The sequence below is a fragment of the Capricornis sumatraensis genome, chromosome 17, assembly GCF_032405125.1.
Source record: "Capricornis sumatraensis isolate serow.1 chromosome 17, serow.2, whole genome shotgun sequence".
Taxonomy (NCBI): Eukaryota; Metazoa; Chordata; class Mammalia; order Artiodactyla; family Bovidae; genus Capricornis; species Capricornis sumatraensis.
In genome coordinates this window covers 75,441,999-75,458,122 of record NC_091085.1, presented here as the reverse complement: position 1 = coordinate 75,458,122, position 16,124 = coordinate 75,441,999, and the positions used below count along the sequence as shown (strand labels likewise).

Here is a 16,124-nt window from a genome sequence, read left to right as displayed (position 1 = left end):
ATGAGACAGCTTGAGAGCCGGCTCTTTAAATCCTGCCAAATCTTTTGGCCTTGAAGTTCCCGACTAACAAGCTAAATGCAGGGAGGCATCTGAGCTGTTTCCTTCAGTGGAACCAATTTCTGAAGCCCTTTGGAAAGCCCAGCTCTAACTGGAATGCAGAGAGCTTTCATTTCTTTGCTGAGATGGAACTCCCTCTAGAAGGATGGGCTTCTCCCTAAACATAACAGCGGAGAAGGACCGGGAAGGACACGCTCGGTGATAATGGGATGCGGAAGAGAGAGCCGGAGAGCCTCTGGGACAAAAATCGTCCTGGGAGAGAATGAGCTGAAAGGGGTGGAAGCCTGTGTACCACTCAGGTTCCTCCAACATGCCCGGGGAGCCTCAGGTCAGCTCCTCTGGGGACAGGGGACCTGCAGGAGACACACTTTGCCACACACCCAGTCAGTCACAGGCACAGCCAGACCGCCTGACCCAAAGCCCACCCGGGCTGCTGAGCCGCAGGGTGGTCCTGACGGTCCCTTCCTCACAGGGTGATCAGAAGCGCCCGATGACACGCTACGGCTGGTGGTCTACGGGGGCACTAAGAGGAGGTCACGTCCCTCCTCCCCCAGCTCTGGCTGCTGGCCTTCCAGGGATCAGGGAGCAGGGCAGAGCGCAGGTTAGAAGGGGTGCCGGCGAAGGGGAAAGGCCCATGGCCGCTGAGATGGGGCAAGCAGATGCCCCCGAGGAGGGGGGCCTGGCCACTTCTGCGGGCGGGGAGCCCGGCCTGTGCAGGCCTCCGAGAGCCTGCTGCCCGTTTGTACGACGGTAGCGCCAAGAATTCCTGGATTGTCTACACAAGCTGCGTGCCGGCTGTCCCCTCGAGGTGCCAGCACCAGACTCCAGCTACTCACTCCAGCGTGAGCTTGTCAGGAGGCGAAGCCCTCTTCGGGTGGGCAGCACGCATCCCTGGACCCCAGCCCACACTAACCTCTTATCTTGCAAGAGCGGCAATTGAGCCGCAGTCCAAGGAGAGGTGTGGGGACAGACCCAACGCCCCGGCCATGCGGAAGCAGGGAGGCGCCCCGGACACACGGCCTCGGCAAGAGGACAGTACTGTGGCCTCTGGGCTGCTGGACGGACGGGTGGGGCCGCCAGACAGAGGTGGCCGACGTGGCCGCTGACACGGGCCACGGGATTCCAGCCCTGGCCCAGTCAGACCTGCCCCCATCGCTCCCTCTTTCTGCACAGCTAGTGTAAATGTAAATCCTGTGTGAGTCGCTCAGTCGCTCCTCTGTCCATGGGATTTCCCAGGCAAGAACACTGGAGTGGTTTGCCATTTCCTTCTCCAGGATCTTCCCCAACCAGGGATGGAACCCAGGTCTCCCACATTGCAGGGAAGATTCTTTACCGTCTGAGCCACAGGGAAGCCATGGCGGTTCCAATTCCCACAGGGAGCCCGTCATCAGAGGAGAATCTCGCACCAGCCGACTGGTGCCGCTGGAACCCTCCCAGTGGCCACAGCGGCCCCCGCCTGCCCCAACTCAGCAGCATCCTCCATCTCAGGCATCACGCCGTGATCGTGGTCATGCTGGAGAGCAAGCTGGGGAGGTAGGCGGCGGGAGGGTCTGCAGGGAGAAGCCTGGGCTTCTTTCCTCCATGTGGGGACTCAAGCCCAGGGGCTGGGAGATGCACCCTTGGGGTCTGCCAGCCACGCTCCCAGCCCCTGGGCTTGAGATTACTCCCCTCACCTGTGGGATCCCTGACCGCCAGCTCTTTCTAGAAAGCTCCCTGACTGTCACACTGACCGTGCAGCCTCAGGCAGGATGCGTTCCTAACCAAGGAAGGGAAGCCCTAGCGGAAACGGCACACAGCCGGCCCTTTGTAGCGTGAACTGCCCCTGTGGTCGTCTCCGTAGACTCCGGGAGATGGGCTCACAGAGGCCGGGATCCCAGCCACAGTCTCACCCCTCAAGGTGTACAAGCCACTCAGTGTTCTGTCCACCTTCCTGGCTCTCTGCCTAGCAGGCAAGGGACCACATAGGCGATGATCCGACCGAGGCCTTGCGTCCTGCCATGTCACACGGGAGAGCCGAAGATCATCCCGTGAGGCTACCCCCAACCCTGCAGTCCCTTGGTGATCCAGCAACATGCGTCATCACCCTCAGAGGGACTGCTCGGGGTGGGGGTGGGCAGCGCCTCCAGGACTGGGGCTAGAGGAGGACCCCCCCCATTTCAGTAGACAGAGGAGCAGAAAGCCCTGGGGACGTGGATGGACACGTGCGGCCTCGCGCACACAGGCTGCCCCGTCCAGGACCGCGGGGTCCACTCCACCTTCTCTGAAGCCTTCTGAGGACGCGCGGCCACAGCAGGTCTGCTCACCGGCGCCCCGAGGATGACAGCAGGCCATGACGGCTCCTCACCGGGCTCAGGGCTGACCGCGCCTCTCTTCCTGCTGTCTCCTGACACCTGATTCGGATCAGCCGTGTGAATAACGCAGGAGTTAAGTTCTCTCTCTCGACTGAGCCGGCTGTTCAAGCCTGTCACTAACCCAAGCTCCATTCCGAGCAGACAAACTTCCTCTTCTCTGCCGGCTGCAGAGCTGGACAGCGTGTTTTTCACTTTCAGGGGGTGTGTGTGTGTGTGTTGCGGGGGGCGGGCGTCTGGTCCACCTGTGGCCTGGCCCCTTCTTCCTGCCTAACCTTAACACACACAAGCCCGGCAGAGTCGCCTTCCTGCTCCTGCCCACCTCCCCATGGCACTGCCCGTTGTCTGTGACTGCCACCGGGCTGGGCAAGGGCAGGACAGGGTGGGGGTGTCACCTGGGTGGGGTCACCTGGCAGGGCCGAGACCTCTGCACACCACCCAAGCTGTGTGCAGTGTGACCGAACAGACACCTCCAACCCGCTAATAAACGAGTTCAGATCCGGGAGCCCCATCTGTGCCCTTAAAAAGACGGGAGGTTGGCTCCCCTGGCCCTGGGAAGGACCTGGTAGCCAGCCACCTCTCCCGGACTCAGGCACGGGTAGAAAAGATAGGCTCAGGGGCCTCCAGCTCAATGGGCGAGGACTTCAGGCAGCCCTCTGGCGCTGCCCGCTCCTGAGAGAGAGCCCCCGGAGGTCTAGAGACAGCAGCCCGGAGGCCTTGAGACAAGCACCAGGCTCAGAGGGGGCCGTCCCGCCCTGCAGGGAAGGCTTCCAGCTCTCAGGCTCCTCCAGCCTCATTCATTCCCAGGAGTGCCCCCTGCTGGAGGAACACAGCCCCCCAGCCTGGTGGCTGCCAGCGCCCTCCTCCCCGGCTCTCCTCTAAAAGTCCTTTTGGGGTGGGGGGGGCATGGCGGGCACTGCTTCCCAAAGTGAACGGAGAAGAACTAGGTGTATTCCGGCACGGGGCCTGCAGCGGCGAGGCTGCCTGATTAAGGGTGAATTACACTTTCATCAGCGCATAGAGAAAACTGATTCACAAGGCCGCATTGTGATAATCTGGCTCCTAAAGAAAAGGGGGTGGCGTCGGGGGTGGGGGTGGGCAGGACACAGAGCCACTTGGGCGATCAGTGACAAGACAGCGAGAAGACGCTCTACAATTAAGCTAGGAGAGCAAAACTAATCAGAGAGCCAGGGGTCCTCCAACTAGTCTCTGGGGGCCTCGCCTCAATCCACTCATCCCTGAGGGTAAGAGAGAAAGGCGGTGGGGGTGGGTAGTGGGGGAGTCTTATTCATTTTAGACAAGGAGACCCACAAGGCTGAACCCGTTTCAGACACTAACCTAAGAACTCCGGGGGGCCAAGACCCTGCCCTTCCCACAAAAATGCAGGGGAATCGAAATGCAAGCCCTAAAATCATGTTACACTTTCTGTCCGTCACTACATATTGAGAACAGAGGAGCTGGGGGGAGGGGCGGGGGCAGCACAGATGCAAAAGGGCGAGCGGCTTCTCCACCACTGGGAGCAGGAAGGTGAACGGCAAATCCGGAAGCAGCAGCGAATTCCCACAGAATCTCTGGCTTGGGGTGTGATCAACATTCCCCTTCCGGAGAGAAGCTGAGGGGGCAGGGCCGGCGGAGGGGGATGGTGGCTGGGAACTGGCTGGATTAAGGGATTCTGTCATCTTGCTAGCGTACAACTTGCACCCGAATGCCATCTGGTGATGTGTACAGGGGCAGAGAACTTGTCCACATGCTTATCCCGAAATGGAGGTGGGACGAGGGGCCGAGTCCACCACCATGAACAAATCCAGTTTGGCATCAGTTACTTTATCTGCTTCTGGGAGAAATCTGCCTGGGAAAACCCAGAGGGTGCCTTTGGTTTATGCATCCTTTAGGCTGAATGGCGCCTGGAAACTGGCGTCTGCTGGCATCTCTGGCTGTCCGGGTGATGCTTGGCTTCTCCACCTGGAAAATGGACTAATCAGCCCGCTTCACCTCGCTGGGCACAGGGAGGCTGACGGACGGGCACGGAGCGCTCGGCATGGGCACCTGGGGAAAACGGTGCAGAAAGACCCATGTCTTTCCAAATCACCAACATCAGAAGGGAAATCACGGCAGGGATCATCAGAACAGAACCTCGCACCCGCAGAATGAGTTTACAGGCAGATTTGTCCCTCCTGTGGCTGTGATGATGGATCAGGCGCTGGAGGGAAGCGGCATGGACGCGTAGGGTCTGTGCGGAGGGACCAGATGAGATGTTTGACTCAAACATCAAATAAAGCCCAATGGTGCCCTCGGGCACTTCCAAACGGGGGCAAGATATCCTTGGAGGGCAAGGCAGGCTTTGTAGGCTCCTCGACACCTCCCACAGGGAATGGGCTCACCCAGGTAAAGCCCACCCGCCCAAGGGAGGGGCTGGATTGTGGTCTTTTGGCAAAGAGGCTGAGCCAAGTGGGTCCCTGAGATGGGTCTGGGGGCACTGAGCGTGTCAACCACACCAGCAGCACAGCCTGTGAAGCGTCCCGGGTCCTGGCAGGCAATGCAGAGGCTGGCCGGTGGCTTTAGCCAGGAGGGATGCCTCTCGCGCGAGTCCGCCCTCGCCCTGGGGTTGATCATGCCCCTGGTATTTTAACTGCTGCACTTGACTCCCAGCCCTGCAGCTCCAGAGGGAGTCCCCACAAATTGAAGATGTCACTGGTCTTTTATGTCTTCCTGATGTGAGAGCGGCAGCTGGGCTTCAGAGACGTGTTAAGGCTCCTCACTGCCACCTCCCCACCAGCAGAAACCACAGCAGGGCCTCGGTGGTTCGCACCACTTACGAAGGAAATAAGCTTTCTAAGCTCTCTGACCTCCAGGATTTCTCATCTGTCGACTGCCTTTGAGATCCTGTGCTTCTTCAGAGGGTACAAGACATGAGGACAAGCTTGCTGGCGCTCAGACCAGCCCAGAATGACGCCGTCCCTCGAGAAGGGGTGGGGTGAGGGGTGCAACTGCGGTGCCACCTCCACAGTGCGCTATGCAGCTAAATCGCACCCGGCCACCGCGCACCTCGTCGGCCCGGTGGCTCTGAAGGCAAGAGGCTCAAGCCCCGGACACCGTTTCCCCCTCCCCCAGCCTCACTGCCGGACCCCACGCCCTCGTTCAGAAGACCCAGAGGCCAGGAACACGTGCCTCTGTTGCTCTCCTCCCCCCATCCCCGCCACCCCGAGAATGCCATGGGTCTACGTTCCCAAGGGCAGCCTTTGATCGCTAGTGCCGCTCAGACTCGGATGCAAACGTCAAACCAGTTGTGCTGATTATCGATCGGGAGAAGATGGAAAAGTGCAGCGAAGATCAGTGGGAGCAGAAAAATGCGGATCGCACAGCACCATCGGCGTGGTTCGTTCTGGCTTTTTAAAAGCGTTCACCTCCCAACACGTGGACGCTAAAGCACCACGGGATGCGCACGTCTCACGCTGTCACGCAAGCGTGGCGCCTCCCAGCCCAGGCTCCCCAGCAGGTTTGTTTCTTTACATAAGTTCAAGCCCTCGCTGAGTTTTTACACGGAACTGCGTGCCATGCTGTGCTCAGTCGTGTCCGACTCTTTGTGGCCCTGTGGACTGCAGCCGCCAGGCTCCTCTGTCCATGGGATTTCCCAGGCAAGAATACTGGAGTGGGGTGCCATTTCCTTCTCCAGGGGATCTTCCCGACTCAGGGATCGAACCCGTGTCTCCTGTGCGCGTGCGTCTCCTGCGTCAGCAGATGGATTCTTTACCACGGCACCACTTGGGAAGCCCACAGGGAACTCACTGAATCCTCATAAATGTCCTGAGGGGCATGAACTGTTTTATCCCCCTTTTATAGGTGAGGACACTGACTTTAGCAAAAGGTAAGAATTATAGAGGAAGGAAGTGGCAGAGCAGCTGGCCCCGGTGAGGCAGACTGGACTGCCTCTCTGGATTGCCACAGGAACATGGTAACCCCTGCCCCGGGTAAACCCTTGGAATTTAGCCTAAGTGTCACCAGCCCCAGAGGGTTCTGCTGAGACGGGTCAGACACAGGCCTCGATGGGGAGGCAGAGAGCAAAGGGGGAGGAATACGGCCAAAGGGAGGGGAACCAGTCTTTCCTCGAAGGAATCTGTGATCAGAAGACACGGAAAATGAAACAAAACAAAATCAATGCAGGCTGGTTTGAACCAAGATTAATGACGAGCTTCAGGACAATGGAAACTCTTCGGTTCACCCCCGATCTGCCTTTCTCACCCTAGACTTTCTAGATGGAGCTGTGCCCTTGACAGTCTGGGTGCCCACATCTCAGAGCCTGCGGTATTTCTCATCATCTAGGCTCACTCTCAGGGAAGGTGATGGCACCCCACTCCAGTACTCTTGCCTGGAAAATCCCATGGAAGGAGGAGCCCGGTCGGCTGTAGTCCATGGGGTTGCAAAGAGTCGGACATGACTGAACGACTCCACTCTCATTTTTCACTTTCATGCACTGGAGAAGGAAATGGCAACCCACTCCAGTGTTGTTGCCTGGAGAATCCCAGGGACGGGGGAGCCTGGTGGGCTGCCGTCTCTGAGGTCGCACAGAGTCAGACACGACTGAAGCGACTCAGCAGCAGCACCAGCAGGCTCACTCTGGCCCAGACCACGGCCCAGACCACAGCCCACGCACAAGGCCAGAGCCACCCTGCCGTAGCAGGTGGCTGGCCGGCAGGCTTGGTTACTGGCTGCTGGAACCACCGAAGTCCAGAATGTGCCTCCCCTCCAACTTCATATGTAGCAAAGGCTACCACTGCTTGATCTGTGATGCTGAGATTAAGTCCAGCTGTGTTGAGAGCCAACTCCATTTTATTAACCCTCGATTAATCTGAATTCTGGGTTAACCGGAGCTTGCAGCCAGCCTACTTTGAAAACAAGTTCATATCAAGACATTAAAAAAAAAAAAAAAGGCGTCTATGCATGCCCTAGGAGCAGTACACGTTTGACTACAAATCAAACCTCATTTGTCTGTAATCACAGCTCAGTGAGGACTGACGGTCAGAACCAGGCTCCTGAAGAACTGAAACGTTCTGAATCATTACAGAAAGAAGAGACGAAATCATCCCAAGGTAGCAGAGTACAGTCACAGAGAATATCTGACAGCCCAGACTGAAACAAAAAATGGGCTTTCTGTGGGCCCCTGTGCTCGCCACGGGGCCCAGGAAGCTACAGTGGGCCCACCCTGGGTGCTGTGCCACCTGGCCCACTCATTTCATGGTTCTCACTCCTGCCCAGCACAGAGCATGCACCGCTTGGTGACAGGGTGTTCAATGCCAGCACGTGGCGTGAAAGCTCGAGAAACAGGAGCCCGCTAAATAAAAGTGTCACACACAAATTGTGGTTCACGCCAGGGGTTCCTGGAACCACTGACAGATCGAATCCATCTTATAATGAGATCCATCTGGGACTTTAATAGCTAACCTCTCCCGCTTGGATGGCAACCACAAATAGGATCTCTCCTGTGCCAGATCGCACTTTTTGATACAAAGCTTCCAATGGGCTTGTTTTATTCTGGGAGCAGAAACCATGGTGAGGATAGCAAAGAACATGTCCACATGTGACCGCGGGTGTCGGCGGGCTCCCTGGCGCGGGTGCTGCCGGGGTTCGGCCGAGGAGCAGGGGGAGAGTGCCATTTCATTACTGCATGCAATGAATTCTCTCCACTGCCTAGGCCTGTGGGGAGAATAATGAACTGTCGCAGAAGGAAAGCAGCAATCATTCAATTAATTCACTTGGCGAGCGCTGACCGCCCGTCGGCCAGGACTGCGCCGTCCCGAAGGGAGTTCCTGCCGAGGCGGCCGTCAGCGCGCTTGCTGGTGGACAGACAGTCCGCTGAGCCTAACCGCGGCTCAGCCCCTGTGCTAGCGGTTTGCTTTACTTGAAAAGAGAATAGATGTGGACAGAAACTAGGGGTTGGGAGGCGGCTCTAGAAGAAGGCAAAGCAGCACGGGCAGCTCTTCCCGCCCCACCCCGGTCCCCCCGACCAGGAGCTGCCAGGTGTGACCGCGGACGGGTCTTCAGAGGCTGTCACCACATGAAAGGTCACGATCTCGAGTTAAAAAGACACCCAAACAGACCCCATTCCCATGCTAGGGTTATTTATCGGAGGGGGACGCCACCAAGACGAAGGACTTGAGACACACCTGACCGGACAAGAAGCCACGACCTTCCCCAGCCCAACAACGACACACGTGAAGGAAGCAGGGCTGGGCCGGCAGCCCCGGGACATGCTCTTCCGAACGAGGCGGCCCCCAGGGGCCTGGAGGTCGGCCTGGCCCCACAGTGGGGGCACCTGCTTTCAGACTCAAGCATGCTGCGGCCAGGCCCCAGGTGCCGCCTGCCCCCCCGGGAGGGCTGGGCGCGGCCCCGGGGACACAGACAGGCAAGCTCATGCAGGGGTTAGTACCACAGAGGGCGGTCCCATCACCACATACAGAGTACCTGGGCATAACCTACTGTGAGGGCTCAAATGCAGATAGGTCTTCTGCCTTGGGCTTGAGGCTAAACCAGCAAGATAAAAACGAAGAAAAACAGAAAACACACCCTGTGATATCAACAATGTCACGTGTCATCGTGCCATTTGCAAAATGCTTTCAGAGCGGGTCTGAGACTGTGACTGGTGACTTCACTCGTTTGTTTTTTACGGCTTGGAAACGGGGATCTCTACAGCTTTCAGCACCCCGGGGGCCGTGGGGCAGCTACATACAGCCTGTGCCCGGGGCGGCGGGGGAGAGAGAGTGGAGTAGGGAGGGGTCCGAGGCAGCTCCTTGGAGGCCCCGCTGGCTCCCTGGGCAGCTGGTCCTTCCTCCTCTCTGCCCACAGGCTGAGGCCTCGCTCTAGCACCCCTCTCTGCTCAGAGTTTCAGACGTGGGTCCAGGAGGGAAAGCCGTGAAGTTACAGAAGCTGGGGGAAAGAGGAGCTTGGATGGTGGGGAGGTCTCTTCTTCCCGGTCATGCTATTAAAAGGAATTCTCTACTTGGTGCCAGTGCTAACTGGAGTCAGGAGGAAGGATTCGGGACTCCCGATTGTCCCCCTGTGTGATGGCAGGTACACACATCTCAGGGTTTTTAGATACAGCTTAACCACTGGAAATAGTCCTCCAACTGAGAGACGAATTCTAAAGGCTCGGGTAAAGGGTACAAAATTAAACACATCTATGACCATCTAAGCTCACTGAAGAGCCTTGTCGTACTGACCCCCGTGTGACAGGTATTCCTGGCTCTAGGGGAAAGTGTCAGGAGCTGATGTCACCTGGAGGGAGAGGACCTTTCTGATCTGCCCAGCAGAAGACAAGTATACTCTTGGGCTGACAGTGTGGGACTCAGCTTCCTCCCAAGGGCTGAAAGCCCAAAACATCCATGGAGAAAAAGACACGAAACTTGTTAGCAACATAAATGGGAGTCTCATCTTTTAAAACATTAAGGTTCTTCCAGACATTTCTTTTCAAGTCTGGACGAAAGCTTAACATTCAGAATTTGGTTCTGAATCAAGAACGGAATTTTACAGTCCTACGCCGCTTAGACACACAAAAAGCTGAGAGGGAGAGGCCAGTCTCGACAGCCTCCCTTTCATTTTGCTTTCTCATTAAGTAAGGTAGCTCCCTGGGCAGAACTCCCCTCGGCTTGAAAGACAGAACTGCTTTACTGCTAAATGATGGATCAAAACCTGTCCTGTAACCATGATTCGTTTCATCAGAGCTCTTAACACAAGCTCCCCTTCCATCAGGCCAATGGGTTCACAGTCATCAGCAGAGTAACTTCCCTTCCCGGCGTGAGTCAAAAAAAAAATTCCCTCAACTAAGTACATGTCAAAAAAAACACGACACCGGTGTGACGCCTCGGCTGCCGAGGGAGCCAGATCCCGAGCCCACCCTTGGTGAGTGGCCATCCTGAGCGCAGAAGTCGGGCGGCCCGGTACCTTTTTGATGGTGCTGTGCTTGCTGCCGCCGCCACCCCGGTCGGAGTTCTCACTGTGCAGCATGTCCAAGGCCGTCTCCCGCTCTTTGAGTCTCAAGGCCTCGATCTCGGTCTTGAGCTCGTTGAGCTGCTCCTGCAGGTGCTTGCTCTTCTCCATGTACTCCACCCTGCCGGCGAGAGGACAAGTGTGTCACGGGGCTGGCAGAGGGCGAGACCCGCTGTGGCTCAGAGGCCACAGACCCACGAGCGGCTCGCCCGGGGACCTGGAGCCTGAGCGAGGCGGTTCAGGTCCCTGCTCGGCCCTCCACGGGCCAGTTCCTTAACTGCTCGGCATGTTTCTCGCCCATGAAGTAGGGATGATGATCACAGAGCCGAGGTCAGGATTAAGCAGAAGGGGGCGGAGGATAGCCTCAGTAAGCCGTCCTACTGGTGGTGACGGCTAACAGAGAGCTTCTAAGTTCTGTCCAAGAAACAACAGGAGAAGCCAGCCTCCCAGAACCAAGAATAATGTCCTCGTCTCAAAACGGAAGTCGCCCTGTCACGTCCGACTCTTTGTGACCCCATGGACAGTATAACCTACCAGGTTCCTCTGTCCATGGGATTTTCCAGGCAAGAACACTGGAGTGGGTTGCCTTTTCCTTCTCCAGGGGATCTCCCAGACCCAGGGATCCAACCTGGGTCTCCTGCACTGCAGGCAGACGCTTTACTGTCTGAGCCACCAGGGAAGCCACGCTCTTCTTGGAGAAGTGACTCCATTCTGGTGGACCTCTCGGACAGGCTGTGGCCCCATCCCTACTTGCTCTGGGCCATCATCTCCTAACGACAACAGATGCTCACACAGCCAACACCGGAAAGAGAAAGACGCCCGCCACCATCTGCAGGCAGACACGCTGTGAGGGAGGCCACTCTCGGGGTGTCTGACCGCCTGGGCGTGGCCAGGCAGACGGGGCCCTCCCAGACCCAAGGGGACATTCTGCAGGGGTTCCCAAGGCTGGTTATGGACTCTGCCCAGATGCTCATGGGGAATGAGGAAGGAAACATACACTGTAAAAGAGCAGGGCACGGACAGGACACAGCTCACCCCCATCGCGACCAGGTAACGCTGAACATGCCTAGGATGCGGAGAAGGGGGAGGGGAACTCACGCCGCGGGTGCCACAGTCAGACACTGGGGCCCTCTGTCCTCAGGACACACTGCCCGGCCTGGGGCTGCCCGTGCTGGGCACCAAACCGGTTACCTGAGGACACCGAGCAAGGTGAAGGTGCTTGCCCTGCAGTCAGGTGGGCGAGGGGCTGAACCACCGATTTGTCCTTCATCTACAGTGAGGGGCTGGGTGACCTCCTAGGCGCTCTAAGTCTGGGCTCCTGTTGATAACAGGAACACTAGGCCTGCCTCTAAAGTCAGTTGGTGGCGATGAAATGAAATGAATGCTAAAGAACTGTGTCACCAGGCGCCCCACGCCAGGTAGCTGCTGTGACAGTCCCCTGGCCGGGGTGGCATGGCTGGCTGATTTACCCACGGCTCAGAGCAGGGGACCCCGGTTAGATGTCCTTTGTAGGCGGGAGGTTCCCTTCCATCTCAGGGCCATGGCCCCCGACCATAAAGTAAACAAGGAGGTCTGCTCAGGGCGGGCTGAGCTTGGCCGCCAGAGAACGCAGCTAGGAAACATGTTCCACCGCCAGGTCAGAGCACGACCACCACTTGAACAGGGTCTGACTGGCTGGGAGACCCCCAACAACCAGTCCTAGACTGTGGGTGAGCTCAGCAGCCACTGTAAATTCCGGGTCACCCATCAGGTGTCATTTTCATCCTGGAAGACTGAATGCTGGTCTATCGCCCTTCATTTCCAATCAGGAAGCTCCTCTTCTGGTGGGCAACTGCGAACGTATTAGTCGCTCAGTCGTGTCCAAGTCTTTGTGACCCTGTGGACTGTAGCCCGTCGGGCTCCTCTGTCCACGGGATTCTCCAGGCCAGAATACTGGAGTGGGTAGCCATGCCCTTCTCCAGGGGGTCTTCCCGACCCAGGGATCGAACCCAGGTCTCCTGTGCTGCAGGTGGATTCTTTACTACTGTCTGAGCCACGAGGGAAGCCCACAAAGAGGGGAGCAGCCGGGAGAGACAGGCAAGAGTGCTGCGAGGGTCCGGTGGGCAAGGACAGAGCAAACCTTCATGGGGTCAGGGACAGGCTGCCCACGTGGGGGCCCAGGGAGCCAGGGACTCCGTACTTCTCTTTCTCTATCTCCATGGAAAGCCGCTTCATGTCGGTGTCCTTGAAGTCGAAAGACAGGCTGTCGCCGACGAGGTTGAAGCTTGCCATGTCGGGAGGCATTGGCGCTGGCAGTGGGTTCATGGGCTGTGAAGGAGAAACCTGATCATCAGAAGGGCTGGTTCCCCAAGAACGGAGGGCACCGCCATGTCACCCGCTGACCCTCCAGAGGGCACAGAGGCCCTGGGCCCAGCGCGCCCACCCCTAAAGCGGATGGAGGTGGGGCAGCGAGATTGGACGGCTTTCTCCTCCCAGATCAGAGGGTCACCTGAAATGCAGCCCCAACAGACCTCTCCCACCGCCTGCCCCACAAGGCTGTACGTGGTACTGTTTACCACTCTTTGGGGCCACTCTTTTGCACTTCCTGCTCTGTCCCTCTGCTTAAACCATGTTGCTTCCCTACACACCACGCTTCCGAGGCCCTAGAATGTTCTCCACTGCTCACTCTGCCGTGCATTTGCTTAACAGTCGCCCCGAGGGCCCCGCCAGGGAACCTGAGGGCTGGGAGGGCGGGGAACCTATGCGGCTAGAAGCCCTGGCAGTCCAGGCTCACCGGGTACGTGGGCTTGGTGGTGATTTCCAGCAGCTTCTGCTTGGCTCTTCGCTCTGCCTCACGGGCTTCCTGCAGGTCCTGCTTCAGCTGATCAGCCTCCTTGGCCCTGCAAGGAGAGGAGGGGCCGTCAGCTCCACAGAAGACACAGGAGGAGCTGGAGGTACACGAAAGTGGAGCCCCTCTAGGAAGTTCAGACTAGGAACGAGCCAGTGTTCATCTGATGGCTGTGGGACAAGGACAACCCAGAGCCTTGAATCGTCTTTGCAAAGCACAGACCACAGTTCTAACCTTGGACCTGGCCGTGAGCCAGGGTGGCCTGTCCAGCCCCACTCCCGCCTATAGAGCATGGTGAATACTGCTGTCTCCCCAAGCGCCTCTCAGAAAAAAGGAAGAAGCAGCATATTGTGTAAGTGTAAGGAAAGTCTCATGTCTCCTCAGCTAAAAGCAGCCTGTGAATAAGCTTGGCAGTTTTCCTGCAAACACAACCATCCAAGGGACAGGGGCTCGGTGCAAAGGCACGTCTGGACTGCGGTCCACAGAACCAGAGAACAGCATCCCTGCGCCCGCCCGGCTCCAGCCCCTCTGGCCGTGCGGGAAGGGGCCTCTGGCCGGCCCAGGAGATGGACTGGCGGTGGGGGGACCCGCTCACCTCCTCTCTGACTCCTCGGCCATCTTCAGCGCCAGCACCTCGGCCTCCAGCACCTTCTGCTCCATCAGGCGCTTCTCCTCCTCCGTCCGGATAGCCGTGGCCTTGATGCGCTGCATCTCCTGCTCGGCCTCTGCCGCCTTCTGGGCCAGGAGCTTTGCCTCCTCCTCTGTGATCTGGGCCTTTTCGGCCAGCAGGTCAGCTGTCTCCTCGGAGCGCATCTGCAGAGAGGAGCGCAGTTCAGCGGAAAAATGGGGGGGTCCCGCTCCTGTCCTCCCACCCTGCTCAGGTCTCAGACACACAGGTCAGCAAGAACCAGTGTCTTGGACATCCTGGGGCCCTGCTGGTCCCCAAGCCACACCCTTCAACTGCTAAGAAGGCCCTTCAGGGGGTCCATCCGCGGGGCCCATTTGAGCTGAGGCTACACTTTATGAGGGAGAAAACCAGCTTAACTCTGTCCTTCTCTCTCTTTAAATAAGGGGTTCGAAAGCGGGGCGACTGTGCCCTCATGGGACACATCACAGTGTCTAGAAATGAATTTGTTTGTCACAAATGGGGAATCCAGCGGACAGAGGCCAGGGACACAGCCAACCAGCCCTCAGTGGACAGGACGGCCCCCACCAGGGGACCACCTGGCCAGATGGGCAGGGGGCCGAGGCTGAGATACCCCGGGGAAAGGTGACCCACGGTGAGTGAAGTTTGCCTGTCCTGGGAGGCTGAACTCAGCCTAAGTCTGCTCCTGCAAACATAGGTGGAAAGAAAGCAATGTTTGTTTTAAGCCGAAACGTCAAAGCAAGTGGCTACTCCATGGTCTTTGGGGCCTGACCCTGAGCCCGAGGGAGGCCTCTTGGGACCCGGCCCCGCGGGCATCACCAGGGCTTTTTAAGCCGAGACGTCACAGCGCGTGGCACGCCGTGGTCTTTGGACCCCGACCCCGAGGGGGGGCCTCCCGGGACCCGGCCCGCGAGCGTCACCAGGGCTTCGTTGGCCATCGTCGCCTCTTCCTTCATCTGCAGCAGCCGCCTCTCCAGCTCGTCCCGCGTGCGCTCAGCCTCCTCTCGCATCTGCTTCTCCCGAGCGAGGCGCTGCCGTTCCATCTGCGGGGGAGGCGCGGCCACCGGTCACAGGGGCCCACGACCTGCGGACGCCCAGTGCCAGGGTCTCCCTCTGAGGACCCTTTTCCTCCCTGCACTTTAGGGACCCAGCGTGACTCCCCTTGCCTACCAGCCTCCATCCTTCTGAACCAGCTTGTCAAGTGGCAAGCCGTGCTCCTTGAAAAATCACCGAGTGGTAAATGAACAAGCAGCGGAATGCCGAGCCAGCCTCCCCTGGGATGGACGGGCCCATTCGTGCATGGTGGGTGCAGAAGCAGCTACTTGGCCAACGCAGCCCTTGTGCAAGGGAGGCCCTGGTGGCCCTGCTCTGCGGCTCAAAGGATGCGATACAGGCTCCTCTCAAGGGGCAGCTGCAGAGACAGACTGCGTTCTCCCCTGCACCCACAGACCCCTCCCACACCCCTAGTCTCATCAGCAACGGCGCCACTCTCGCCTCTGACCCTCGGCGGTGACGTCGTCCATGTGATGCATCAACAGCTCGCACCCTGTACTTTACAGGGGAGGCAGCAGCAGCCGAGGTACAGACCCCACAGCCTCATGCGGAGGCAACTCCCGAGCCAGGCCTGCGACAGGAAGGAGCCAGGAGGGGACGGGGCCCGCTCCTCGCGGCACCAGCACTAAGCCACCACTGCCGCCTCCCTGGCCTTCTGGATCGCTGAACTAATTGGGCCACATGCCGAGCTTAATAAGGGGAACAAGAAGAGGACAAGTGCTATTCTCTGTGATCTTAGGGCCCTAGCTGAGTTCAGAAAGCAGGAGCCAGAAGTGACCACTGCACTATTTTCTTCCTTAAATAATTAAAGCACATCTAATGACTTATTTCTTGCTTTAACCTTTTCCCCAACTCAAGATTTCTAAGACTGCTGCCTTTTCTAAATACTAAGCAAAAAAAAAAAAAAAAAAGGCATCGGGCATCGAAGGAATAATGCAAAGACAAGCAATAAAATTCTATAAATTCTTCTCCAATTTTCCTCTTCCAGGTCAATGAAAAGCTTGGCCAATCTGTTCTCGATTTCTACCGTGTGAGAATTTCCATTATCTGGATGACTAGATCCCCATCATCATCTGCTTGAAAAATGCCTACAATCCCTTCTGCTCCCAGCACTGCACCTTCCCGGAGACCTCCACCTCAACCATAAGGAATGCCCCCGTTTGCAAAGTGGTTTCAGCCACAAAGACCCGCAGGTACAGTGTGTCCTTTGATC

The 16,124-nt window shown here is 57.9% G+C and overlaps 1 protein-coding gene across 4 annotated transcripts in view; it reads right to left on the bottom strand.

Annotated features, from left to right (window-relative positions):
* The window catches only part of NF2 (NF2, moesin-ezrin-radixin like (MERLIN) tumor suppressor), a 70,442-nt gene that overhangs the window by 3,926 nt on the left and 50,392 nt on the right, over nucleotides 1–16,124 (bottom strand). For 2 of the 4 annotated variants that reach the window (XM_068989841.1, XM_068989842.1), the window contains 4 exons: nucleotides 14,779–14,901; nucleotides 13,808–14,025; nucleotides 13,159–13,264; nucleotides 12,565–12,692 (listed from right to left, as the gene is read on the bottom strand). In XM_068989841.1, the coding sequence (XP_068845942.1) occupies nucleotides 12,565–12,692; nucleotides 13,159–13,264; nucleotides 13,808–14,025; nucleotides 14,779–14,901 (575 nt within the window). Of the gene's footprint in view, nucleotides 1–8,811; nucleotides 8,925–10,333; nucleotides 10,507–12,564; nucleotides 12,693–13,158; nucleotides 13,265–13,807; nucleotides 14,026–14,778; nucleotides 14,902–16,124 lie in introns of those variants that run through there. The other 2 variants (XM_068989839.1, XM_068989840.1) reach the window with 2 other exon arrangements.